Source organism: Terrapene carolina, unplaced genomic scaffold, assembly GCF_002925995.2.
Source record: "Terrapene carolina triunguis isolate 2854851 unplaced genomic scaffold, T_m_triunguis-2.0 Scaffold93, whole genome shotgun sequence".
Lineage (NCBI taxonomy): Eukaryota > Metazoa > Chordata > Testudines > Emydidae > Terrapene > Terrapene triunguis.
This window is the reverse complement of record NW_020664444.1, coordinates 6,406,833-6,432,169: the sequence shown is the minus strand read 5'-3', so window position 1 is coordinate 6,432,169 and position 25,337 is coordinate 6,406,833. Positions and strand designations below refer to the sequence as shown.

Here is a 25,337-nt window from a genome sequence, read left to right as displayed (position 1 = left end):
GGGGGGGGGGGGCGGAGGCTTTTTTGCCTGGGGCGGCAAAAAAGCCAGAGCCGGCCCTGCCTGGGGCGGCCCCTACCAATGGGAGTTAGGCACCCGGTGAGGATCTGGGCTCCAGCTCAGAGAGGGAGTCGGTGTCCGAGCTGGGGTTGGGCCCCTGAGTCCAGACCCCTGCGCTCAGGCCAATAGGCCGTGCCCCAGAAGAGACGGATGGAGTCCACTGGGAGACTCCCATGTTTCAGCAGGCGCCGGGGTGCCCCCAGAGCTAACGCTGAGCCTGCCGAGCGGCCCTGGGCTGGCGTTACTGAGAGGCACAGTGTCTTCTCTCTTTCCCTGGCTCCAGCACACGACTCCCCCTCTCCTCCCCGCAGGGGGAACGCACCGAGGAGTCGTGGCCCCCTGACCCCAGGATGCAAGGAGAGAAGCGTGATCCGGGGCGCAGAGTTGTTTGCTGTTCCCGATCCTGGTCCAGTCTGATCCTGGCTGCTACACCCAGGCCAGGCCCGAGTGGCGCCGCTGCCCAGCCCAGCCTGGCGTCGTCTGCGAGCCAGAGAGAACCGCAGGGTCCCGTGTGTGGGGCGGGTCCCCCAGCCCCTGTTACTCCCCTCCCCCTTTATGTTCATCCCAGCATAACCCCTGGCTCTGCCGCAGCGCGGGAGTGGGGCGGGGAGTGGATTGGGTGCCTCGGCTGCTGCCGGATCCTGGTGATTTTGCAAGGCTGCGATCGTGCTCCCGGCTGAGAGAGACGAGCTGTGCAAGCCGGCTGTGCAGAAACACCGACAGCCCTAGCCACATCCTGTCACTCATCTCCCACGCTGAGCTCTGCGCCCTCTCCTTTCCTGTGGCGGCTGCTGTATCTGGGTGGCACATCCCCCGGGGTCGGCAGTGCAGGGGCGGAAGTGGTTCCGAAGGCCACTGTGCATGTTGCGGGAGCAGGCGGCCACCCCGTCTGGGCAGCGTTGCACAGCAGTTTGGGGAGCACGCCTTCAGCGCCTCGGTTCCTCTCGCCCCTTGTCACTCATGAACATCCCTGCACATGAGTGCTGGTGGGCTGGGAAAACCCCCGGGGTCACGGGCGGACAGGGCGCCAAGAATAGCCTTCCCGATTCCTTTACAGCGTTACAGACGTCCGATCAGGGAGCGGAACCGACGCCCTGTGACTCAGGTGCCCAATCTCACGCCTCAGATGAGGACAAACCGATAGTGGGACAGTCCCCGAGGCCGACATGCACTGGGGTCAGTTGTTGACGGTGCAAGAGGGAGTCACTAGTACAGGTGTGAAAAGCAAAGCCGGGCACAAGCGACTTGCAAACAGAAAAAGGGGCTTAATGCTTCAGATTTGGCCGGATCGGCTGAACAGTTTAGAGGAAACATCCTCTGGGCCAGACCCCAACTGATCAGTGCTCACTCCTGGGCAGTGGGGGGCAAAGGTGCCTGATGCCAGGATGCAAGGAGAGAAGCGTGATCCGGCTCCCCCTTGTCCCTGCAGGGGCGCAGAGTTGTTTGCTTTTCCCGATCCTGGTCCTGCCCTGAGTCCCAGCAACTGCCAGGGGCTTAATTAGCCCAAGGCACAAATTAGAGTAGCCCCAAGGTTGCTGTAGTTTGTGCCAGTGGAGAAGCGCTTCCAAGGAGCTGCTCTATTGGCCAGAATCGCCAGAGTGCATTGTACTCCAGTCCCGCCCCAGCCCGTTCCTTCAGTGGGAGCTAGAAGCAACTGCCTATAGTTGGCTACAGCAGCCCTGGGCCAGCTGAGAATTAGCCTGTACTAGGGGTATCCTTAACCTTAACTAGCCTCTTAGAGCAGCTTTCAACCCTCTTTGTGGTGCTGGAGCAGTGCGAAGGGCCGTGGATCTCTGGGCTAGTAGGAAGGTGGTGTAAGATGCGGTCGCGTTTGTGGGCGTTGTGTGCCACTGGCGAACGAGTGGTACCTGCCGTTCTGCCAGCGTCCTGGGAAGGGAAACCTCGGTGCCAGGGGATGGGTTCTGGAATCTTTGTGCCAAAGGTGGCACCTCGCTTGACGGGTGACTTTTAGAAGGACAGACCCTCAAAAATACTTCACCTTTAATGCAATGTGTTTTCCAACCATAGATCACATCAACGCTTGATGACCGAGAGTGTCATTAGCCCTGGATTAACATGGGGGGCAGGGAAGCTGAAGCGCATAGACGTAAGTGACCGGCTCGGTCCGTGCCTCAGTTTTCCCTTCTGTGAAATGGGGCTCATGAGTTACTTTACAGGCTTGGCGGGTCACAGCTGCCAATGTGCTTTGAGACCCTCTGAAGGAAGAGGCCTTGCACAGAAGTACCAAGCCCTATTGCTCGTTATTTCAGGGCGGGGAATACGGTCATTTCATTTCGTGCTCAACTGCTACCTTCTGAAGCGGGGTTGGCTGCCTGGTGGCCCAGGGCGGGCCTGCTTTGAACCCTCCCAGGCCTGTGCGAGGTGGAAGCTCAGGAAGGTACTTACGGGTGTGGCTTGACTTTGATGTAATTCTTCGGGATGAATCCTTCTGAGCCATACAGCTCGGCTTTATACCAGTTCTGGTCGTCTTCCATATTCAGGATCTAAGGACACAAGGGAAGAGAACGTGCTTTTGAAATGTTGATCTCACTCTGAGCTATTTCAAACAGAGAAAACGACTGCGACCTCCCAGGGCTGCCAGCTCCAGGAATCGAATGGGGCAGGATCGGAGCCGGCCCACAACGGAAAAATTTTTTTCATAGGAAAAATGAGGTTTTGTGGAAAACAATATGTTTTGTTTCTTGCAACGATAATTTGATGAGGTTGTTTGTTTGTTGGCTGTGCCTGTCTTTAAAACAGGCTTGATCCAAGTTCTGGGGCTGAAATCCCCTGGACTTTGCCACATTCCGAATCCAGATCCCAATTTTGCCAATCACGTCAATTGCTAGGTCTATGGCTGATGAACTCAAACAGCAATTTCTGTGCTGCTGCCCAGGCAGATACAAGCAGGAGGGAACATTATGGGCAGCCGTGAGCATCGATTTGGGATTTCTAGGAAGCCTGTGCAAATTGCACACCGGCCCTTTAAAATCCCCCCTGTCTTGTTGGAAGGGAGTATCCGTTTTTCTTTCTTTACAGGAACTCAGTGTTATTCAATGGAGCGCCTCCTGCAGGGCAGGAAAACCCTTGGCGGACAAGTGGGATTTTTAGGCCAAGACAATAGGTGTGGCCCTGGGGTCACGAGTTGCCAGTGCAGCAAAGTTTGGCTACTCCTGCAAGAGACAAGCACAGGTGCCCATGGGGTACAGCTGTTCTATGCCAACAGCTCACGTGACAGACAATATCTTACATGGGCATCTAAAGAAAGATAAATAGATCCATAGACGGACAGACAGATGTGGCGTTAATCTGGGCAGCTCTATTTTAACCCAAAGGAAATGTCCCCATATAAATAGAAGGGCTGATGCCCAGTTCAGCTTTCACAATATTTTCCAGTACTCCTACGCAATGGGAAGCTCTGTTCAGTGCAGCTGTGCAAACAGGATTTGAAACTGTTCACATCACACTGGGTACGAACCTGCTGCTGCTCAGATTGGCTTGACCCTGGGCGCCAGGTTTGTATAATTTTTGGTGGTGCCCAGAACGGGTCCAAGCAGAGCTGGGGGCAAACGCCCCGGGCCCTGCGCTTTGGGGGGGGGGGGCCTGCATTTCAGGGGGGGGCGGGGTCCAAGGTGGCCTGGGAGGTTAGCGGGGAGCCTGGCGCCGGCAGCAGTGACCGACCCAGCCACAGCCCCAGCCCGCTCCGCCCTGCCGGTTCCCGGTGTCGCTTGGGGGAGGGGGCGGAAACTGGAAAGAGGCGGGGCGGGGGCTTAGGGAAGGGGTGGAATGGGAGCGGAGCAGGGGCAGGAAGAGGCGGGGTGGGGCGGAGTGGACTGAGGCCCGGTCACTTGCTGCTGCCGGCTCCAGGCCCCCTGCTAAGCCCCGAGGCTTCCCTGGAGCCCGCGTCCCACTGAAGCGCGGGGCCTCCCCGGTCCGTCCTATGGATGGGACGGCTCTGAAAATCTAAGCCCAAACATTGGTGGAGCCGGACCCACTGAATATTGGTGGAGCAGGGGCACCACAGGCCCATATAACTTGCCGCCTATGGGCTTGCCATATCTTCAAGGCCATGGGAAAGAAGACGGGTGTGAACCCGGGACCCTGCTTGAGAAGACGCGGGAGAGGGGAGTGCTGGCTGGAGCCAAGCCCCGAGCGGCTAGGTACTGTGCAAACGCTGCTTACATGGCTGCCCCGAGGCACTAGCTCTGGGCTCCCTCACCACCCATGGACGTCTGCTGATGCACCTCAGCCTTGACTTGCAGCCCTCTGCCATTGCACTCCTGGGTTCCCTCCCCACGCATGCAGCTCCTGACCCACTGCCCCCTTGCCATCCCCACACAGAGCTCTGCTGCTGCCCCGACCCGCAGTCCCCCTGCTAGCTGAGACATGGCTCTTCCCAGAACAGAGGCTGCCACGGGTTGTGCTGAGCTGTAGCAATCTGAGTGGTGGTTTTGGTACTGATGACAACCTGCATTTGCACCCGCGACCTGCACCGTGTCTGCATGCTGGACTCGAGAGGCGAATGGGCATTTTAAACAGCACCGCGCTGAACAAACACAAACCAGGCTTTGCCTCCAAAGCAAAGCAACCCCCCAACCCTGCCGGCAGCGCTCAGACCTGCGGAGGGGGGCCAGGCCCGAAGGCGGATGCTGGGGTCTCTGGGAACAGACCCGGGGCTCCAGAAACACTTCTGAGCAAGGCAAAGGGGTCAGGACCTGGGGGGAGCCTAGTACAACCAAGGCTGTGCCTGAGCAAATGGACCGGGCTGACCCCCTGTGGGTGGGACGAGGAGCTGAGATTGGCCTTAACACCGTGAGATTTTAAACATCCTGAACGTGGGGCTCTTTGCCTTTGCCTGCTGGTGTTTGTGCTCTTAGCACTCACGTTTTCAGCCTTTTCTCAGCAGCCACGAGGGCTAGACACATTCCTGGTTTGTTCTTTCAAACGCAAGCTGAGATTCTTACGCGCTCCCCTGACTCCGGGAGCTGGGGCTTTAAGAAAACCACCACGTATCGCGAGACTTGTGATCCAGGCACGAGACTTGGCGATGCTGAGGAGGGCACTTTCCTGTGGCACATTTTCTATTGCTTTTTCCTGCCTCGTTGTAACTGGGAATTCCCCTATGGCCCTCAGGAGCCGATTCAGAAGACTTGCTGACCGTGGGAATCACAAAATCATAGAGATGTTGGGCTGGAAGGGACCTTGAGAGGTCATCTAGACCAGCCCCCTGCATTAAGGCAGGACCAAGCGAACCTAGACCAGCCCTGACAGGGGTTTGTTCAACCTGCTCTTAAAAACCACCAGTGATCCTACAACCTCCCTTGGAAACCTATTCCAGAGCTTAACTACCCTGAGAGTTAGAAAGTTTCTCCTACTAACCGAAATCCCCTTTGCGGCAGAGTAAGCCCATTCCTTCTTATCCTACCTTCAGTGGACATATTCCCGTCCTCTTTAACGGCCCTTAACATATTTGAAGACTTTTATCAGGTCCCCCCCCCCAGTCTGCTTTTCTCCAGATGGAACATGCCCAGTTTTTTTTAACCTTTCCCCAGAGATCAGGTTTTGCGAGGGGCGACTGTCTTCTTTTCCCGGGAGAGGGTGGCCCTCTACGCCCGACACCAGCAGCCAGAAACATTGGGCTGAGTCTCAGCTGCATTGACAGTGCCCTGGTGGATTCTGGGACAGGGAACTGCTTTAGCAACGGCGGAGGAATCCCCCTCTGTCTGGCTGAATTCGTTTTTTTGTGTCTGGATCCATGGGTGGGGCAGGAGGGGAAGAGGGGAATTTCCACTCTGGACTCTGATTCATGCATCCCTTCCAAGAATGAGGCGTCGTGCTCAGAGTCCACCGGGGGCGAAGCCTATTTCACTGCCATGGGGCTTTCAAAGAAATCGCGTCAATGGGGAAATTCCACCCTTCTCATCGGGGCTACGGGGCCAGGTGGCTCGCTCATTGCTGAAGCTGGGGAGCTCTCCAGGCAGGGGCTGCAGCAGGCTCAGCCCTTTTGCACACTTCCTCGTGAATTGAGCGCTCATGCACGTGAGACGCTCGTGACAGCCCTGGCTTGAACCAAACATTACGCTTACCGATGGCTCTGCCAATACCCCAGCCCCTGCCATCCCGACCCTGGGCTGCCGGTGCCCCTCAGTCCTGATCTGCCATGAACCGGCTGGTACGGCGATGAGCTCTCCTGGCATCAGCAATGGGGACGGTTTGGGGGCTTTGTGCAAATGGGGACGAGGCTGGGACCTGTCGGACTCCTGTTCCCGTCTGACCTCCTCCAGCCTTTGAACCTGAGTCTCTAGAAGGGAAAGGCTGGTGCAGTCACACTCCCGCCCCCGCCCACCAGCCTGAGCCCCAATCACTGGGCTCGTAGCAGGCTGAGTTTCCTTGGGCCTTTTCCCCTCTGTCAGGATTGTCTCAACCCAGCCACACAGGAGCGAACGGGATGGGAATTGGCGTCTGAAGTTATTCCCCGGCCAGCCAGAGGGGGCGCTGCGGAGCAGCACCCCCAGCCCTCCCCAGGGCTCCAGTGTTGCATAGCAGGGGAAGTACCTGTTTGTAGCAAAGCAATGGAAAGCTCTTGCCTGGCACGAGGGGGGCAGAGTTCCTGTCACAGCCCAGCGGGGTGGAAAAGGACACCGCTCCCCACCCTGAAACCACACCAGGCTGTGTCTTTCCAACCCGGCGAGGCCTTGACTGAGCAACGTGTGTCTGCAAAAGCCAACGCTGCCTGCAAAGCAGCCACCTGCTTCTCCAGCAGTGCCCGGGCCCCTCTGCTGTCCTCTCGCGGCCCGGCCCAACGAGAGCCGAGTCCCGTCTTAAATGCCTGCTAGCAAACGAGCTGGCTGGCCAATGGCTCGGCCACCATGTCAGACACCCAGTTCACTAGGGACCATGGACGGCCCTGAGCTGGCTGCTGAGTGTTGTGGGGGATGGAGGGTTATGTGGTTACTGCCAGGCGGTGCCCTGGGGACCTGGGTTTGAAGGGAGACACTGATGGAATTGCAGCTGGTACCACAACCTAGTTCCTCCCCGGACCAGCTGCCAGGTCCTCAGCGGGGTCTCTGCTCTCTAGAGTTGCCCGGGAACAGCCAGGGCGGTAGCAGGGCAGATCTGAGGGGCATCAGCAGGGCTGCATGGGGAACCAGGGCTGGGACAGCAGGGGAGGCAGAGGAATGTGCCACAGCTGCGTGGCCCCATGCCGACGCATGGGAGCGGCCGTTAGTCTCGTGAGCAACCCCCTGGGCTCTGCGGGGCCACCCAGGTGAGCAAGGACTGCCAGCCACCCCTGGCGCTGTGGCTCGTAGTGAGATCTCCAGGCGTTTCTTTGCAGCTCAGAGGCAGGCAGACCCCAGGTGCGCAGGGAACGGCTCCCAAACTGGTCTCCTCTGCTTAGCCCAAGGCAGGCTCTGTCCTCCCCTCCTGCCTTTGGGCCCCTGCCTCATGGCTGATGTGACTGAGGGGTCAGCCAGGAGCCCACCAGGCCTAGGGCCAGAGGAGACCAGTGACAGCCCAGCCGAGGCAGCGTCTGCTCTGTGCTCCTGTTGCACAGCGGCTCCCAGCTGACTTCGCAACAGCCGAACGCGTGGAGCTGGCAGGCGGTTGCTTTGTTATTTCCTGTACTGACAGTCGGCGCTGGTGCTACCCTCCCAGCTATCTCCCACCTGCTCCCCCCCCCCAGAGACAGTCCCTTGGCTGCGTGGCTCTATCCATAAATGACTCTGGAGAACGCAAAGCACCCGGACTGACGCCAAACGACATTGGTACAAGGGGTTTCCTTCCCACACATGGGTTTGTGCTTCAGGCACGTACCCAGAGACCTTGGTTCTATTCATGCCTCTTCGCAGCCCGGGTGACCTTGGGCCAAACACTCCCTGCTGCTGCTTCCTCCTTGGTGAAATGGGGATAATGCCCCTGAAGGCTAAATCTAGGCTGGGCCCTGTGCAGATGCCTGGTAAGAGACAGTCTGCAAAGACCCCACAGACAGGGTTAGTATCGGGCGGGTGGGGGGGAACCGCCGCATGGAGAGAAGAAGCAACTTGTCCAGCATCACCCAGGAAACGTGGAGCCTCGCTGGGATTTGAACCTGGGCCTCCTGAGTCCCCTTCTACTGCCTGACCCACCCGCCCATCTCTTTAGGGCAGTGGCGCTGTCACTGCAAACTGCTGCTGTTAATCTGCTCATCCACACAGGGCACACAGAGAGGCTATTGGATGGTACGAGTGCTGCCCAGTTTTTATTGCCACAGGTCTGAGATGGCGGCATTGCTCACCAGGGGCGGAGCAGTGAGCCAGTTTTGCAGGTTATCCTGAGCAAGAGGCAGTCGTTTTCGTCAGCACCCTACCCCTTTCTATCTGATCGGTGCTGCTCTTGGAAAATCCGGGGGAACAAACCAAACAATGGATTGTGGGTGCAAAATTACATCTGCAAAAAGGAGGGCTAAGCTGAAAATCAATCATCTATCTATCTATCTATTCCCAGACACTCCATCTATCTATCTATTTATCTATTCCCAGACACTCCATCTATTTATCTATTCCCAGACACTCCGTCCATCTATCTATCTATCTGTTCCCAGACACTCCCTCTATCTATCTATCTATTTATCTATTCCCAGACACTCCATCTATTTATCTATTCCCAGACACTCCGTCCATCTATCTATCTATCTGTTCCCAGACACTCCATCTATCTATCTATCTATCTATCTATCTATCTATCTATCCCCATTCGTATCTAGCTCGCTAGCTGTGTTTATAGCTCACTCATCACCGTGATAGCTACCCCTATAAACTCAGACCAGCCCATCCATGCCATGTCTCCAGAGACATTATGTGATGTAGGCCGTGCAAATGTTGTTATGGCCATGATTTCGGCAGGCTGGCATGATTCAGGAGCGATCGAGCTCGGAGTGGGCCCCATTATTTATCACATAATAATTTGACATTTGCAAATGGTACTTTAACACAATCGGTGCCAACTCTGGCATACAAAGTGCCTGGAAATATCACCACGGTATATGGAGAATTTTGCAAGCCCAAGCCTGGGGAAGAAAGACCTTTGGCTGCTCCTACAAACTTTCTTCTTAAACAGTAAGTCAGAGCTCTACTGAGATCAAAATGTTGGGGCCGTGTATTAATTCAGTTCTAAAGCACAGGAGTAAATAAGTGTTCAGGCGAATCAAACATCTCTTAAGAGATTTACTGCTCCTGTTTGTATTCCAGGTGTGTCTAGCGGCCCCACCTGAGATCACAGAAATCATAGAGATGTCGGGCTATAAGGGACCTTAAGAGCTCATCCAGTCCAGCCCCCTGCACTGAATCAGGACCAAGTAAACCCAGACCATCCCTGACCGGTGTTTGTCCAGCCTGTGCTTAAAAACCTCCAGTGACGGGGATTCCACAACCTCCCGACAGAACCAATTCCAGAACTCAACTCTCCTTAGAAAGTTTCTGCTGATATCCATCCTAGATCTCCCTTGTGGTGAACTGAGCTGATTCCTTCTTGTCCTATCCTTGATTACCATCCCCTTGATGACAACCTTTTACATAGCTGAAGACTATCAGCCCCCCCGCTTCTCTTCTCTAGACGAATGCCCAATTCATTCAATCTTTCCTTTCCAATTTGTCCACATCTTTCCTAAAGTGTGGCACCCAAAATTGGACAGCGTAGTCCAGCGGCAGTCTCACTAGTGCCACGCAGAGCCAGACAATTACAGCCTGTGTCTTACATACGACGCTCCTGTCAACACACCCCAAAACGACATTTGCCTTTTTTGCCACAGCATCACAGTGTTGACTCAGGTTCAATTTGGGATTCCTTATAACCCCGGGTTCTTTGGAGCAGTACTACAACCTAGCCAGCGAGTCCCCATTTTGTAGCTGTGCATTTGATGTGTCCTTCCTCAGTGTAGTCCTTTGCCCTTGTCTCTATTGACTTTCATCTTGCTGAATTCAGGCTGGCTCGCCAATGTATCAAGATCGTTTTGAATTCGAATCCTTTCCTCAAAGTGCTTGCAACCCCTCCCAGCTTGGTGTCATCCACCAATTTCAGAAGTGTACATTCTAGTCCATCCCCCAAGTCATTAATGAAAATATTGACTAGTACCAGGGCCATACAGACCCCCCGTGGGACCCCACTTGGCACATCCTCCCAGTTTGACAATGAACTACTCACAACTACTGATTGGTTTCTCAACAGCTGCACACCCACCTTACAGTCATTTCACCTAGACCCCATTGCCCTAGTATGTTGTTTGCGATTGGAGGCCCACACGTAAGAGACGGTTTCTGCCCAGAAGAGTTTACAGTAAAAACGAAGGGAGGGAGAAAGGAACTGCGGCCCAGAGAGATGGAGTGGTTTGCCCCTGGTTACAGGGGGCGTCTGCCACAGAGCTTGCAACTGAACCCACATCTACAGGGTCCTACTCCCGTGCCTAGACTGCAAGCCCATCCTCTCTGTCTCAGTCTCACTTTACCCAGAGGAGCTCAGCTGTGTCGCATGACGCCTCCTTCCAAGCTCAACTGCTCTTTGCAGTCAGCCCTCTGCCAGGCCAGGTCTCTTTACAGATGTCCCGGGGATCCCCCTCAACCCACAGACACCCCCCCAAACGCTGCACGGGCAGACTACGGGCTGGGGCTGCTCCCCTGGAGCAGCATTGGGCCCCATCTGTGGAGGACTGAGCTGTTCCGAGGGCCAGATCCTCTCCCCAGTGAAGTCCCCGGGCAGCTTGGCCATGGACATCAGTGCAGCTAGGATCGGTAGTGGCAAGCAATGCCTCCCAGTCCTCCCAGCCCTTCGGGGTGGTTGGGAGCCAGGTCGTGAAAGGAACAAGCCAGTCCACACCACGGATGCTAGTAGCTAGGGCTGGACACCGCTTCTGCACCCTGCTGTGTCCTCAGGGCTTACCCGTCTCTCTGGGCCACCGCATCTCAGGCACAGTCTAACCCCGCACCCAGCACGACCTCTCCCTGCTGGTGCAGCTGGTCTCAAGTGCTTTCTAGCTCCCTCCTCGGTCCAATCCCAGCTTCTGGGCCAGTGCATTTCAGAGGTATCCTAGAGCCTCATCTGCCCCCAGATCTCCCCACTCCCTAGCCCCCCCCACCAGGATCAGGAAACCTGCAATCCCTCAGGGGGCAGAGGGTACCTTCAGCGTGTCCCCCTTGCGAAAGGGCAGCTCGTCCTTCTCCGTCGCCTGGAAGCTGTACAAAGCCACAGACTCCATCCTGCGCCAGAGCAGCCGGTCCCCCTTCGCTCCCCGGCTCGGCAGGGCTCCCGGCAGCGGTCCCCTGTCTCTCACCCGCTGCACCTGCCCTTGCCGCCGGTGTGAGGCTGGGGCGCGAGGATGCAGCTGCGGAAGGGAGGGGCCAGGCTGGCCCAGAAAGACCTGGGGGCTGTTCCGAGCGACGCTCAGGAAGAGGCGATGAAGCCCTTGGCTTCCTGTTTCTCGGCTCGGGCTTGCAGGCAGGCATTTCTGCTTTGATTTTTTTGTTTTCTTTTGTTTGTTAGTTGAGTGAGAGATTCTTCCTGGTGAGAAATCCGGCAGGAAGCCACTTGGCTGTCGTTGGGCGGGCCAGGAAGGGATCCCGGCCTCTGGCGGGAAGGGGAGAAGTTACATGGAAACTGATGCCCCTGGAGATAGGGAGATGGGGAAAATGTTCTGGGGAGGAGAGAATGGGGCTGGGAGTCAGGAGCCTCAGAGCCTGACTTAAAGCCCATTGAATTCAAGGGAAGGACGCAGTCTAATGTGATTGGGCACTGAAGCAGCTCAGTATGCACTACCTACGGGCCAGCCATTTGGCTGATCTGTGCCTCAGTTTACCGTTCTGTAAAATTGGGTGATAGCAATGAGCTACAGTCCCTTGAGGGAGGGTGGCTGCAAGTTTGTAAAGTGCTTTGAGATCCTTAGACGAAAGCTCTTAGAGATGGGCCGGGTGTTACCAACAATGGACCCCGTCACAGGGTGACTGGGGCTTTAAGGGGAGATGCGCCCCACTCAGCTCCCCTGGTGAGGAAATCAGGTCAGTGACTCAATCAGGGAGAGGCCTGGGTAGAGGGATTGCAGTGTGAGCGCAAGGCTCCTGCAGGAAAGATCCTGAGACACTGGGGGCTGGGAGCGGCCCGCTAAAGCAAGGAATTGATTTAAACTTTGTACACTGGGGATTTTGACTTTTCTTTTGACCTTTGATAGGAATCAGCCCAGACCCTAAGGATGGGTGTCGGGTACAGAGCAAAACCTGGGTTTGAAGTTGATTGAGGAACCCTGAAGAGAAGGAAACCTACAGCGGGCTGCTGCAAAGCCACCCCTGGCCATGAGGGGACGCTGTTGGAAGCGGTGACCCGTTTTACAGACCTGCTGCAAAGCACATTCAAGACAAGGGAAAGACTTAATGTTCTGAGAACATAAGCGTCCAGCCCCTTCTAGAAGAGAACTTGTTGGAGGCAGAACAAAACATCAATGTCTCACATACTGCGATGCGCAGCACGTTAGAAATGCAGACATTAGTTTCCAGATTTTTTTTCATTTCAATGTGTAGCCCTAAGTTTGCATTCACAAAGTTTTTTACATTCTATTTCCTTAGTTTATTTAACTTCTATTGCCTTGTGAAAAAAGGCCATGAGGTGACATAGGAAACAATAAAAGGTTATTATTACTGATAACAATAATAAGTTACAGCAGCGTCTGGAGGACTCAAACTTCTGTACCAGGAAAGATAATGGAAAAAATAATTAAGCAATCAATTTGCAAACACCTAGAAGATAATAAGGTGATAAATAACAGTCAGCATGGATTTGTCAAGAACAAATCATGTCAAACCAACCTGATAGCTTTCTTTGACAGGGTAACAAGCCTTGTAGATAGGGGGGAAGCGGTAGATGTGGTATATCTTGACTTTAGTAAGGCTTTTGATACTCTCTCGCATGACCTTCTCATAAACAAACTAGGGAAATACAACCTAGATGGAGATACTATAAGGTGGGTGCAAAATCATTGGAAGAGATACTATAAGGTTGGAAAATCATTCCCAGAGAGTAGTTATCACTGGTTCACAGCCATGCTGGAAGGGCATAACGAGTGGGGTCCTGTAGGGATCAGTTCTGGATCCGGTTCTGTTCAATATCTTCATCAGTGATTTAGATAATGGCATAGAGAGTACACTCATAACGTTTGCTGATGATACCAAGCTGGGAGGGATTGCAAGTGCTTTGGACGATAGGATTAAAATTCAAAATGATCTGGACAAACTGGAGAAATGGTCTGAAGTAAATAGGATGAAATTCAATAAGGACAAATGCAAAGTACTCCACTTAGGAAGGAACAATCAGTTACACACATACAAAATGGGAAATGACTGCCTAGGAAGGAGTACTGCAGAAAGGGATCTGGGGATCATAGCAGATCACAAGCTAAAGATGAATCAACAGTGTAACACTGTTGCAAAAAAGAAAAAAACATTATTCTGGGCTGTATTAGCAGGAGTATTGTAAGCAAAACACGAGAAGTAATACTTCCGCTCTACTCCGCGCTGATTAGGCCTCAACTGGAGTATTGTGTCCATTTCTGGGTGCCACATTTCAGGAAGGATGTGGACAAATTGGAGAAAGTCCAGAGAAGAGCAACAAAAATGATTAAAGGTCTAGAAACATGACCTATGAGGGAAGATTGAAAAAGTTGGGTTTGTTTAGTCTGGAGAAGAGAAGACTGAGAGGGGACATGATAACAGTTTTCAAGTACATAAAAGGTTGTTACAAGGAGGAGGGAGAAAAATTGTTCTCCTTAACCTCTGAGGATAGGACAAGAAGCAATTAAAATGCAGCAAGGGCGGTTTAGGTTGGACATTAGGAAAAACTTGCTCTCATTGTCAAGGTGGTTAAGCACTGGAATAAATTGCTTAGGGAGGTTGTGGAATCTCCATCGCTGGAGATTTTTAAGAGCAGGTTAGACAAACACCTGTCAGGGATGGTCTAGATAATACTTAGTCCTGCCATGAGTGCAGGGGCCTGGACTAAATGACCTCTCGAGGTCCCTTCCAGCCCTATGAGTTTATGATTCTATGAGATCAGGACTAGAGGAGTCAGCTTATCAAGGTTTTCCCAGGATCGTCCCTTTTTCGAGGCAGCTGTGCCGGAAAGTCTGTAAGGGTGCTCAGTACACACTGCCAGCTGCCCAGTTTTGGGGCTCAGGATCATTCTGGATGTCCCAGAGTTTTGGACCTCAGAGGTGGCGTGGCAGCCCTAGTCGTGTGTTAGGTGCTGTACACACACACACGGAATCCGGCGGAGCCTGCTTCCACTGAAGTCAGTGGCAGAACTCTCACTGACGTCAACGGGGCAGGATCAGGCCCATTGTGAGACACAGTCTCTGCCCCAAAGAATTTACAACCTATACGGTCGAAACAAAGGGTGGGGACATGTTATGGAATCAGCGTGCCAGGGGGTGACAGGACCTCAGAGGATATGGGAAATGAGCCCCAATATTAAGAGGCCTGCAAACCCAATACAGCCGCCTTGCTGTGAGAAAAGAGTGAGTCATTCACAGCCAGTCATTTATTCTGGGAGTTTTTCTTCTTTTTTCTGCTGGTGGATCGGGCAGATGGTGGTTTCCTCCCATTTAGCCAATTTCTATTTGGATTTTTTACCTTGGGAAGCAGCTGTGAATGTCTGTCATTTGATCTCTCTTGGCTTGCTTGTGATTGGCTAGACAAACCACATGGTACTTTTTTCTGTTCCCTGATTGGATGAGGATAACTATATTTGACCAGCAGAAAAATTCATGCCCAGTGAACCCAGAAGGGGGCAGCAGGAGCAACGTCAGAGTCTTGGGAAATGCTCCCTATGCCCTGCCCTCCTGCACAGGATGTGTGGGGAGCTGGGCCCCGAGCGGAAGCCTGGGCAAGTTGCAGGGGATCGGCTGAGACCCCCTGAGTGGGTGCACAGAGTTTGGGGGAGAAAGGGGGGTGCTGCTGGCCGGGGAGACACTCAGCCTTGCTGGCAGGCTTTCAGGGAGGAAGAAAACAATATTTACCTCTTGTTTTCCCCTTGTCTGGCACCATCCCAGGAAGCACTTCCTGCAAACAGTGGGAAAATTCACTCGGGGCCAGAATAAAGGGAAGCGAGGGGGATCAGCGAGGCGTCGGGCCGGACGATGATGGCGTCTCCTGGGACAGAGGATGTGACCTGAAGAATGATGAGTCAGGGTGAAAGGTAAATACCCTGCATGCTCCAGCCCCTGCCCTCTGGGCCAAGAGAATCATACTGTGCATTTCTCCGGCTCCTGCTGCCTGAGGAGCTCAGAGCCTGGTCACCCAATGCCCTGAGGGTTAGGGCAGGGTTACAGTCCCCATTTTGCAGATGGGGAAACTGAGGCACTGAGTGACTTGCCCAAGGCTGCAGAGAAAATCAGGGGCTGAGCTTGGGCTTTTCTGCTTCCCACCCCCCTGTGCCGAGTCATGCCCACTCTTCTATGCTTCCTCGTCTGGCTGCTGCTCATGTCACCCCCGGCATCACCCCAGCAATGGGCAGTCCCGGGCTGGAATTGCAGGGCAGGTTGTGGGTGCGGGTGGGGGGGGGCATTGGCAAGGCTAGAAGGGAGAGGAGGAAGCTTGCAATGCCCTGTGTGTGCCTTCACTCTCCGGGGTTGGGAATCTCCTGGCAGCTTAGCTAGAAGGCTTCTTTTGGGGGTCAACCCTCACCTAGAGGCCACAAAGGTCCCTTGTTGTAGCTTAGGGCGCCCAGCACAGGAGCTTAAAACCCTGGCTTTAGCACTGATCCCTTTGCTCTAGTCTAGAGGCTTTAGATCATCCACAGGCTTTGCTGGGACCAGAGTCCCCAGCTCCTCTCTGGCGACCTTCAGCTAAGTGCGGTTCAAGGCGATGATGCAATTGTCCTGCTGCTCTTATCAGCCATGACCAAGGGTCAAAGGAAGCACCTGGAGCAGGCCGAGAGTGCGAGGGGCAGGCAGGGTGTAATATGGGGCGAGGGAAGCCAAGGTGACCCTAATCACACTCCACAGTCCCTTGTCGCCAAAATCCGGCAGCAGGGGGACGTGCAGTGTTTGTGGCAGGTCTGAGCCAAGCCAACGGAGGGGGAAAGACAATGAGGAGAGAAGCACGTGGGCAAAAACATTCCTGGGTCCAAGGGACGGATACCGGATACTTGTTGTGAACCACTCCGGGGGATGATGGGGGGCTGGGAAGGCCGTGTTAACAGAGGGAGCTTGTGGGGTGATAGGGGGGCTGGCTGGGAAAGCCATGTTAACAGAGGTTGCTCGAGGTATACTCAGCTCTTTATCTGGGGAGGAGAAAGTGGAAGGATCAGAGAGGGGAGGTCAGAGCCGGGCTGCTCAGCCTGGGAGGAGAAGGGGGTGTGCGGAGTTGCCCTATGGGCCCCCCAGGTTAGCCAATATTTGGGGCCTTGCTGGGTTGTTTCCGTTAGGAGGACAAATTGAAGATGGAGCCAGGTCTCTTCTTGGGTCCAGTCCTATTTACAAAGGCTGGCCACCCAGCCCTGCGTCTCGGAACACACCAGCCGCGGCCGGCAGTTTCCCGGCTCAGAAGCCCCCACGCCTGCCCCTGCCGGGCCTTCCGGGAGACAGGCTTAAAAATCATGAGATATTCAAAACCAACGAATGTCATTTGCCTTCCGCTGCGGGGCCTGGAGGGGTCACGGCTTCACGCTTCCCTCTGCAACCCCGAAGGCTGGGAAGGTACTTTTGAAAAGCTGAGATTCTCACTGAGTCCCACAGCTTCAGCCACGGAGGCTGTGAGAAAAGCACCACGTATTGCAAGACTCGTGGTACAACCGTGGGAGTTGGCAATGCCGCATTATCGTGGGGCCTGACCTTCCTGTCCCACCCCTGTAACACCGCAGACTTACTCTTGATCGACACCAGTGTAAGAATCTGGTTCGCGGTGGCATTTAGGGCTCTAATGGGCTAGCCAGCGTGCCGATGAATGATGTATGATTTGCACTGGTGTGTTCTCTGTACAGCCTTGGCCGGGATGTGCCAGGGCTGGCGGGTTCGGACCTGTCCTGGGGCGACCTGGAACTGGAATTGTTCTCAATCCCCAGCGGGTCACGGCAGGTCGGCGCCAGGCTCAGATGCATCCAGCAAATGTGCTTGTTTGTAGTGAAACCGCTTCCCGAGGCAGCCAGGGGCATTCCAGGTGACAGACTGAACCCCGGGATGGGGGGCCTGCAATCGCTCTGAAGCATGGGCTGGACTTTCACACTGTCACCAGATCCAGCTTGCTTGATACCGTGTAAAACGCTGCCGGTCTGTTTACAAGCTGTACACCGCACAGGCAGGACTCGGAGATGCGGGAGGCTGCTACCCTCTGCTGGTTGTTGGACCACAGTGCAGCATCGTTCGTTCACTGGGACGCAGAACCAAATCTGTCCTCAGCCAAATCTGGCGGGTTACAGGGTGAAATGCCTGTGCGGGACGGAACTGTAGATGCCATCCAGCCATCCTATTTTAGGTCTTCCAGGGAGGTCTTTTCCATCCTGCTTTGTTTGGATCCAAGTGGAAGAGGGGTCTCCCAGTGTAGTTGGTAGGCCTTCGGAGCAGATGACCCTACCAACCTAGAGAGCGCTGATGAGAGAGAGAGACTGGGACTTATCTAGGTAGACGATCGTTCGGAGACGTTTCATCGGAACGACCTCTAATTTCTTTCCAATCTTGACAGCGAGGGGCCACGTTTCAGTCGCGCAGATCAGGATCCCGACTGCCGAAGCGTGGCACAGCCTCCGCTTCCTCTCTCTCCTCAGCGGGGCGTGTGATGTGCGACAGGCGTTCTCGATGCCGTTCCCCATTCGCAGCGCCGGCTTCGAGTTCCTTCTCGCTGCCACCCGAGTTCTCCACAACAGAGCCGAGGTCGGGGACGCCGCTGACAATTTCGACCGAGCGGTTTCGCCCGCTAAGATGCTGGCAGCATGTTCAAAGTCATCCACCAGAAGAATTTGGGTTTTACCCCATTTAATTTTCAGACTGGCTTTTGCCACTGAACTTTCCAGGGCTTTAAGAGCCGCAGCCTAATCATACAGGAGGCAAAACCCTACTGCCAAGAGTCGTGGCTATAATGAACTCCCCTTAGCACAGACGGGGTCCTGGTCTGTAACTGGCGCTCCGAGCTGCTCTGATAATACAGATAAGTAAAATAACACAAAGAGGAGCAGTTCTGATTCCATCCACTAGAGGACAGTGGCACCCACACTAGCCCAGGGGTGGGAAAACTTTTTGGCCCGAGGGCCACATCGGCCCTCATGTGAAACTGTATGGCGGGCCGGGTAGGGAAGGCTGTGTCTCCCCAAACAGCCTGGCCCCTGCCCCCATCCACCCCCTCCCACTTCCCTCCCCCTGACTGCCCCCCTCAGAACCCCTGACCCATCCAACCCCCCTGCTCCTTGTCCCTTGACCACCCCCTCCTGGGACCCCCACCCCCTATCCAACCCGTCTGCTCCCTGTCATCTGACTGCCCTGACCCCATCCACAAACCCACCCTCTGACAGCCCCCCCGGGACTCCCAGCCCCTATCCAACCGCCCTCTGCTCCTCATCCCCTGACCACCCCCCGCCCCTAAGCTCCCCCCTGGGACCCCATCCCCTATCCAACTCCCCCTGCTCCCTGCCCCCTGACAGGCCCCTGGGACTCTCACGCCTATCCAACCCCTCCTGTTCCCCCTCCCCTGACCGCCCCCATCCCAAGAACCTCCACCCCATCCAACTGCCCCCTGCTCCCTGGCCCCTGACTGCCCCACGGGACCCCCTGTCCCTCATCCAAGCTCCCCGCCCCCTTACCAGGCTCCTCAGAGCAGCAGGAGCTCGCAGCCCCACTGCCCAACCGGAGCCAGCCACGCCGCCCAGAGTGCTGGCGGCGTGGCGAGGTGAGGCTGTGGGGGAGGGGGCCGGGAACTCAGGGGCCAGGCAGGATGGTCCCATGGGCCGGCTGTGGCCGGCGGGCCATAGTTTGCCCACCTCTGCACTAGCCAGTTCAGAATGTCACTAAACAGCCTGGGAATTACCCCGCCTGGCTCCCCTTCTCTCTCGCTTAGGTTCATATCTAGCACCCAGGAGCAGCCCGGGCACTGCCACCACATGCAAAGTCCCATTTCAGAAGGAAAAACCGACCCAGGCCAAAGAAAATAGCCTGACTCCCTCTCCCTGAGTCTCTGGCAGGCTCTGGACAAGGGTGTGCGGACAGCCCAATACCCACACTCTGCCCAGTGAGAGAGCCAGGGACGGGTTGCAGAGGAGGGCGTTTTTGGAGGTGGCAGTTATTGGTTTGGTCACCAGGGGGCAGCCAGCATTTGAAAAAAGTGGTGGCTCATACAGGACCAAAGCTGAAAAGTTCTACTCAAGACTCAATCAGGGGTGCTAACCGCCCCCCGCCTACTATACAAATCCCACACACACACACACACGGGAGAGGGAGGGTGGCCCCCACGCCTAGGGCTGCATCAGATGGAAAGGAATAAAGTTGATACAATCCCCACGGCGGTTCCTGGGAACAGCTACCAGAGCTTGTCTCCCCCAGGTGAGGGAGGGAGTCCCCCATGCGTCCTGCGGCCCACCCCACAAGTGCACACCCCCACCCCGGGAATCCCCCAGCTCCTTCCAGTAACGGCTGCTGCTCGTGCTGTGACCCCGCACCCGCTCTTTGCAGCTGGCCCCCTCCATCCTTAGAGGGTCCTGTGGGTCTGCACTGAAACGAGGCTGTGAGCCCCAGAGGGCTGTGGGGTGTTCTGGGCGCTCTGATCACTTTGCTGCCATTCACTAGTCAATCGGTGATGGTAAATCCCCACCCCCGCCCCGGGCCGTGAACGCCCTGTGCAGTCTCAACAGCTTTCACTTTAGATGGACCGAATCCCGAGGCCTCGCCTCACGCCTCACTCGGGCAAACCTCCCATTGAGATCCAGGTGGTGGGAGCTCTCATGTTGATCTTGACAAAGCCCCTTTAACGGGCTCTGTTCGCATGGCCCTGCGTTGCCCCCCTAAAGCCTGGAAAGTCGGGAAACGTGCCCCCCGTCAGCCCAGCCGTGTGAATTCCTGCTGCCGGACATCCCAGCCTCATTTTCATTTTGCCGTCCTGGCCTCTGGTTTCACACGGACGTGAAGAGCACAGAGACATTGGCTTGTACACGTCGTGTGTGGGTTCTCCCTGCCAGTGCCCAAGGGACTTTTTCCTTGGGGGTTTCCACCTTCCTCTGCTGCGGGGGGTGCGGTTTGCAGGCTGGGGCCATCTGGGAATTTCTCACCCCCTCAATTCCCTGCCATTGCAGGGGCCTGGGAGGCTGGTGGCACCTTGGCCTCTGCTGGTGGCTCTGATAGTTTGGTCTCCTGAGGACTCACGTCAGGGGCTCTGCACAGGGGTCAATGTACTAGCCTGTGCTACACAGGAGGGCAGACATGGGCGGCGGGAATAATAGGCCAGGGCAGGCTAAGCCTCCCCAACCCAGGCTGTGGCTCTGCCCATGCTCCACCCTGAGACCCCACCCTCGCTCTGCCTCTCCCCCAAAGCCAGCGGGGGGCTCAGCTCGGGAGGGGCAGCTCAGGCAACCAGGGCTGGCCTGGGCTGGCCAGCGTCTTGGGGCCACAGTGTGGGGGGTCTCAGGGCTACTCTGACTCTGGTGGACGAGGGGGGGCTGGCAAGGGGCGAGGCCTCAGGTGGGGTGGGGTAGGGGCGGGGCCTTGGGCGGAGGGGGCTAACCCGTTGCCCAAGAGATCAGACTAGCTGATCTAATGATCCATTCTGGCCTGAAACCTTATGAACTAAGAACTCAGCTTGTTTCCTCCCACTAGCTTTTTGGTACTAGCTAGAGATGGAAGAGGCCTCATGCCTCCCCTTGTCCATCGCTCGGTCGTCACTGTCGAGTGTAGTTCTTCTTTAGAGTCACCTGCTGATTCATCTGCCTCCGACCCCTGGGCTGATATTGCTACACCCCGGGAGAAGAATGCGGTAAAGCAGTTACCGAGACACAGAAAGGAAGTGACAGTCCCAGTAGTCCAGTGCTCTCTACATTGGTCTTGTGGTTTGTTGGTTAAGGATTCAGGCGATCTGGAGTCATTTCCTGACTGTGTGACAAGAGGCAAGTCCCTTCATTGCTTCTTCGAACCCGAGGAGCGGTGGTTGAAAGGCCACGCTGTTATCCCCATTTTACAGATGGGGAAACTGAGGCACGGAGCCTAAATGACGTGCCGAGGTCACGCAGCAAGTCTGTGGCAGAGAATTGAAATGAACAGGCGTCCCCAGAGTCCCAATCCAGTGCCTTAACCACAAGGCCATCCTTCCTCTCTCCCAGAGATGTTGCTGGGATATCTCCAGCTCACCGTAACGGCTGTAAAAGGAAGCCTGAGAAGCAATCAGCAGGGCCATTCTGTGCGCGCCTCCTGGTGTCACATCCCTGTGGGACTGCAGGCTGTTTCACATGCTGGAGCATGCTGATAATGGATTGCCTGGCCTATGTGACTGGCTCAGTTTCAGTGCATTTCCCCCTAGTTCCTGTCCATTAGGGCACGCTGAGCAATCGCTCCCCGGCCTGGAAGTCTGCACCCGTCACACAAGTGAGAGTGACCCCGTCCTGCTGGGAGACTTGCTGGGTCTGAGAGTGGACGGAGGGCCTGGGTGGGGTGGGGTGGTCTGGGACTTGGGAGGCCAGCGCTCAATTCCCTGCTCAGCCACAGAGCTTCCGGGTCACCTTGGGAGAATCACTTAGTGCCTCAGTGCCGCAGGAGGGCAGCTGCCCCATAGCGCAATGAGACAGAACCTATCTGGATAGAGGAGCCCACCTGCCCCAGCTCTCCAGTGGTATTTTCGGCTCTCCAGCAAACAGCCCAGGGAATGACTCATTCAGCAAAGTTAAGATCAATTAATGCTGACATTTAGCTGGCAGCTCCGAGAGGGGGTGTGTGTGTGTGTGTGTGGAGGGGGGTGGGAGCAGGCGCCGATGAGGGTGGGGGGGAGCCTGCTCACGTCTAGGGAGAGCTGGGGTGCAAGCTGTGAAGTTCGGGTCTAGATTTGGATCAAACTTTGCCATAGTTTGGGAGTCAGGGGGGGCGGAGCTAGGGCTCTGGTTTGGACTCATTTCTTAGCGCAGGCCCTGTCCACACTAGGCAGGTGCTCCTTTCACAGCACTTGTTCCTAACTTTGATAGTCCCGATGACATGGGCTCCTGCTCTGCCGTTCTGATGGGTTTGATTTTTACAGAAACTACCCTGGTTTGTGCCCAAGTCAGAAGCATTCATCCAAACTCCCCAGACAATGGCTGTTTGGACACAGGGAACCCAGCTCGGGGGGTGAGGGGTAATATCCTCACAAGCCCAAGGGCACTTCCGTCTTGTCCATCTCCCCTCTACGAGTTTCAGATGCGGCCGCTGAAGTGTCTCTTTGGCTGGCTATCTGGGGAGGGCCAGCGCGCTCAGGGTTAAAACCGTGGCCAGGTTTACACTACAGACTTAGATGGGTACAACTGTGAAAAATCCACACCCCTGAGCGACGTAGTTACACCGACCTAGCTCTTGTGTAGACAGCGTTACGGCGCCGATAGAGCATCTCCATCAATAGCTACCGCCTCTCGAGGAGGTGGATTAACTACACCGACGGGAGAAGCTGTCCCATCAGTGCAGAAGTGTCTTCACGCAAGTGCTACAACAGCGGAGTGTGAAGACAAGTGTGCTACAGCCACTTGGCTGGGCCTGTATGCTGAATCTTGCTGGATGTGGTGGACTGTGCCTTTAAGAGACCAGGCAGTGGCCCACATCAGGAAGTGCCGCTGGCGGGATCAAGGTGGGTGGCATGCGGCTGACTCCAGACTCAGGTGCAACCGAGACCTCTTTGCGAAAAGCCTCCCTGGGTCACGTCTCTCCGCTGGTACCAAACGGAGGATGCCGCATGGGCAGGCGCTTGCTGACTGAGGGTCCTGGCTTATTAGAGCTTGTGGCAAGAATGGGTATGTGGCCACTTGGAACCGCTGGGGCCTTAGAGCGTGAAGGGGCTGCTGGCTGGGGACAGACCCTGAAGCCACTGGCATCTGAGGCTGATCCCAAACTGAACCGAGAGCAGCAACAAGTCCTGGGCTGTGTTTTCAGCCTCAAGATGAGTCTGACTCAATAACCCCCTGCTCATCTGGAGCCACCCCAAACTTTGTGACCTTTCGGGCCCTCTCTCTACATTGGCTGAGCCAAGACCCTGGATCCCAGTAGCCCTGAACGTTGGGAGAGTTTGGGTGCAGCCCAGGCCCGGCCCGGTTCCACGGTGTCCAAAAAGGGACCCTCCCCAGGCCGGTGAAAATGAGCGAGTGAGTGAGGGTGGGGGAGAGCGAGCGACGGAGGGAGGGGGATGGAGAGAGTGGGGCGGGGCCTCGGAGAAGGGGTGGGGCAAGAGTGTTCGGTTTTGTTCGGTCAGAAAGTTGGCAACCCGTGTGGATCCCATTGAGGTCAGGGCCAGGGCTGCAGGAGCTTGTATTGTCACAGGCAGATCAGTCCAATCTGGGCCTTCTCCGTTCCGAGACGGCATTGGCGTGGCTGCACCACAGCCTTTATACCCAACCTCCCAGTGCTGCTCCTGACCCCGAGAGCTGGCATGGCACTGCAGCGCCCCACGCCCCGACTGCGGCCTCCTGGAGCGCTTTCCACTGGGTAACTCCAGGGGTCCCCGCTCGCGCCCGAAGGAGAAGTGGCTGAGTTTGCATCCGCCCAATGCGAAATGTTCAGGGGCCCAGAGATCATAGCCTAGGGCCTGATCCAACCGCCTACGATGTCTAATGGGGTTATGTTGGGCAGATAACGGGTAGGGAGGCAGAACACTGAGTAATTCAGGTGTGTGTGTGTGTGTGTGTGGGCACAACAACAAAGCCCTCCCTGCATAGGCGCCAACTTCTGCTCCCACCGGTGGGTGCTTGACCCTCCTCTGCCCCCGGCCCCGCCCTGACTCCACCCCTTTCACGAGGCCCCACCCCGCCCCCATTCCAATCCCTTCCCCAAAGTCCCTGCCCCAACTCCGCCCCTTCCCTGCCCCTATTCCGACTCCTTCCCCAAATCCCTGCCCCAGCCCCACTTTTCCCCCCGCCTCCTCCTGCGCGCACCACGTTCCCGCTCCTCCCCTCCCCCAGAGCAGCCAAACAGCTGTTTGGCGGCGGCCAGGCGGGAAACGCTGGAAGGTAGGCGAAGGAGCGGGGACGCAGTGTGCTTGGGGGGGTAGGAAGAGGTGGGGCAGGGGGGAGGGGAGTTGGCTGCCGGTGGGTGCAGAGCACCCAGTAATTTTTCCCCGGGGGTGCTCCAGTCCTGGAGCACCCACGGAGTCGGCGCCTACGCCTCCCTGCACTTCCAGGGTGGACTCTGTGATAATCAGTTGGTGTAGAGGGGTCATTAGTCAGCAGGGTGTTTTGGAGGTGAGGGGTCTGGTTGCTTATACAGCCGACGACAGAAGCATTCAGTGTAACTCCATACGTATTTATGCACATCGCAGGCCCCCGAAGCGTACATGTGGGCTGTTAGCTAATTGCAGAAGCTAATTGGATCATTCGCCTCTTTGCATACTGAGTTGAAGTCCAGCTGCTGCCGTTGGCAGTGCAATTGCTCTGGTTACATGGGTGGTGGTGGGCTGAATCCATCCATCCATTTTTGATGGGTTCCCTGGGCAGACCCTCCATGCTGCTTTGTCACAGAACCTTGAGGAGGGGAAGGAAAACGGGAGATCTTTCTGTCCTGGGTTCCCTATTGCACTCATCCCTCTAGTAATTAAGCACAATGAAATCCTGGCCCTGTTGAAATCAGCGGGGATTTTGCCATTGACCTGAGTGGGGTCCAGATTTCATCCAGCATCCTAAGAGCATGGTAATAGATGATAACTAACCTTCCACTTTTTAATCCCAGGATGTCAAAGCGCTCTACAAAAGTATTATCATCTCTTTTCTAGATGGGGAAACTGAGGCACCGAAAGGCAGGCTAAGGCCCAGCTCCTCCAGGCTATTTAGGTGCCTAACCTCAAGAGAATGAAAGTGAGTTAGGGCCTAAATACCTTGGGGGGGATCTTGTCCAAGGTCACAAGGTGAGTGAGTGCTGGGGCTGGAAACCAGGTCTCCCAACTCCCAGCCCTGTGCTCTCACCGGAGGACGCTATGCAGAAAGCAGCCAGCTGACACGTAGAACTGGTCACAGAAGGAGAGCTGGTATTTAGCAGTAATTACATGCTGCTGAAGGCTGTGGACTTGCATGCACGTTCTCAGAGCGCTATGGCCCGCAGGGACCACAGAGGAGAGCGTCTGGCGAAGCTGCACAGA

At 55.7% G+C, this 25,337-nt stretch overlaps 1 protein-coding gene across 1 annotated transcript in view; it reads right to left on the bottom strand.

Moving 5' to 3' along the window:
• GRAP (GRB2 related adaptor protein) overlaps positions 1 to 11,398 on the bottom strand; it is a 37,319-nt gene extending 25,921 nt beyond the window's left edge. The window contains exons 1-2 of the mRNA XM_026650836.2: positions 11,207 to 11,398; positions 2,464 to 2,561 (exon numbers count right to left, since the gene is read on the bottom strand). Of these exons, the coding sequence (XP_026506621.1) occupies positions 2,464 to 2,561; positions 11,207 to 11,284 (176 nt within the window). The 5' untranslated portion in view covers positions 11,285 to 11,398. The remainder of the gene's footprint in view (positions 1 to 2,463; positions 2,562 to 11,206) is intronic.
• Positions 11,399 to 25,337: the final 13,939 nt, after the last annotated feature.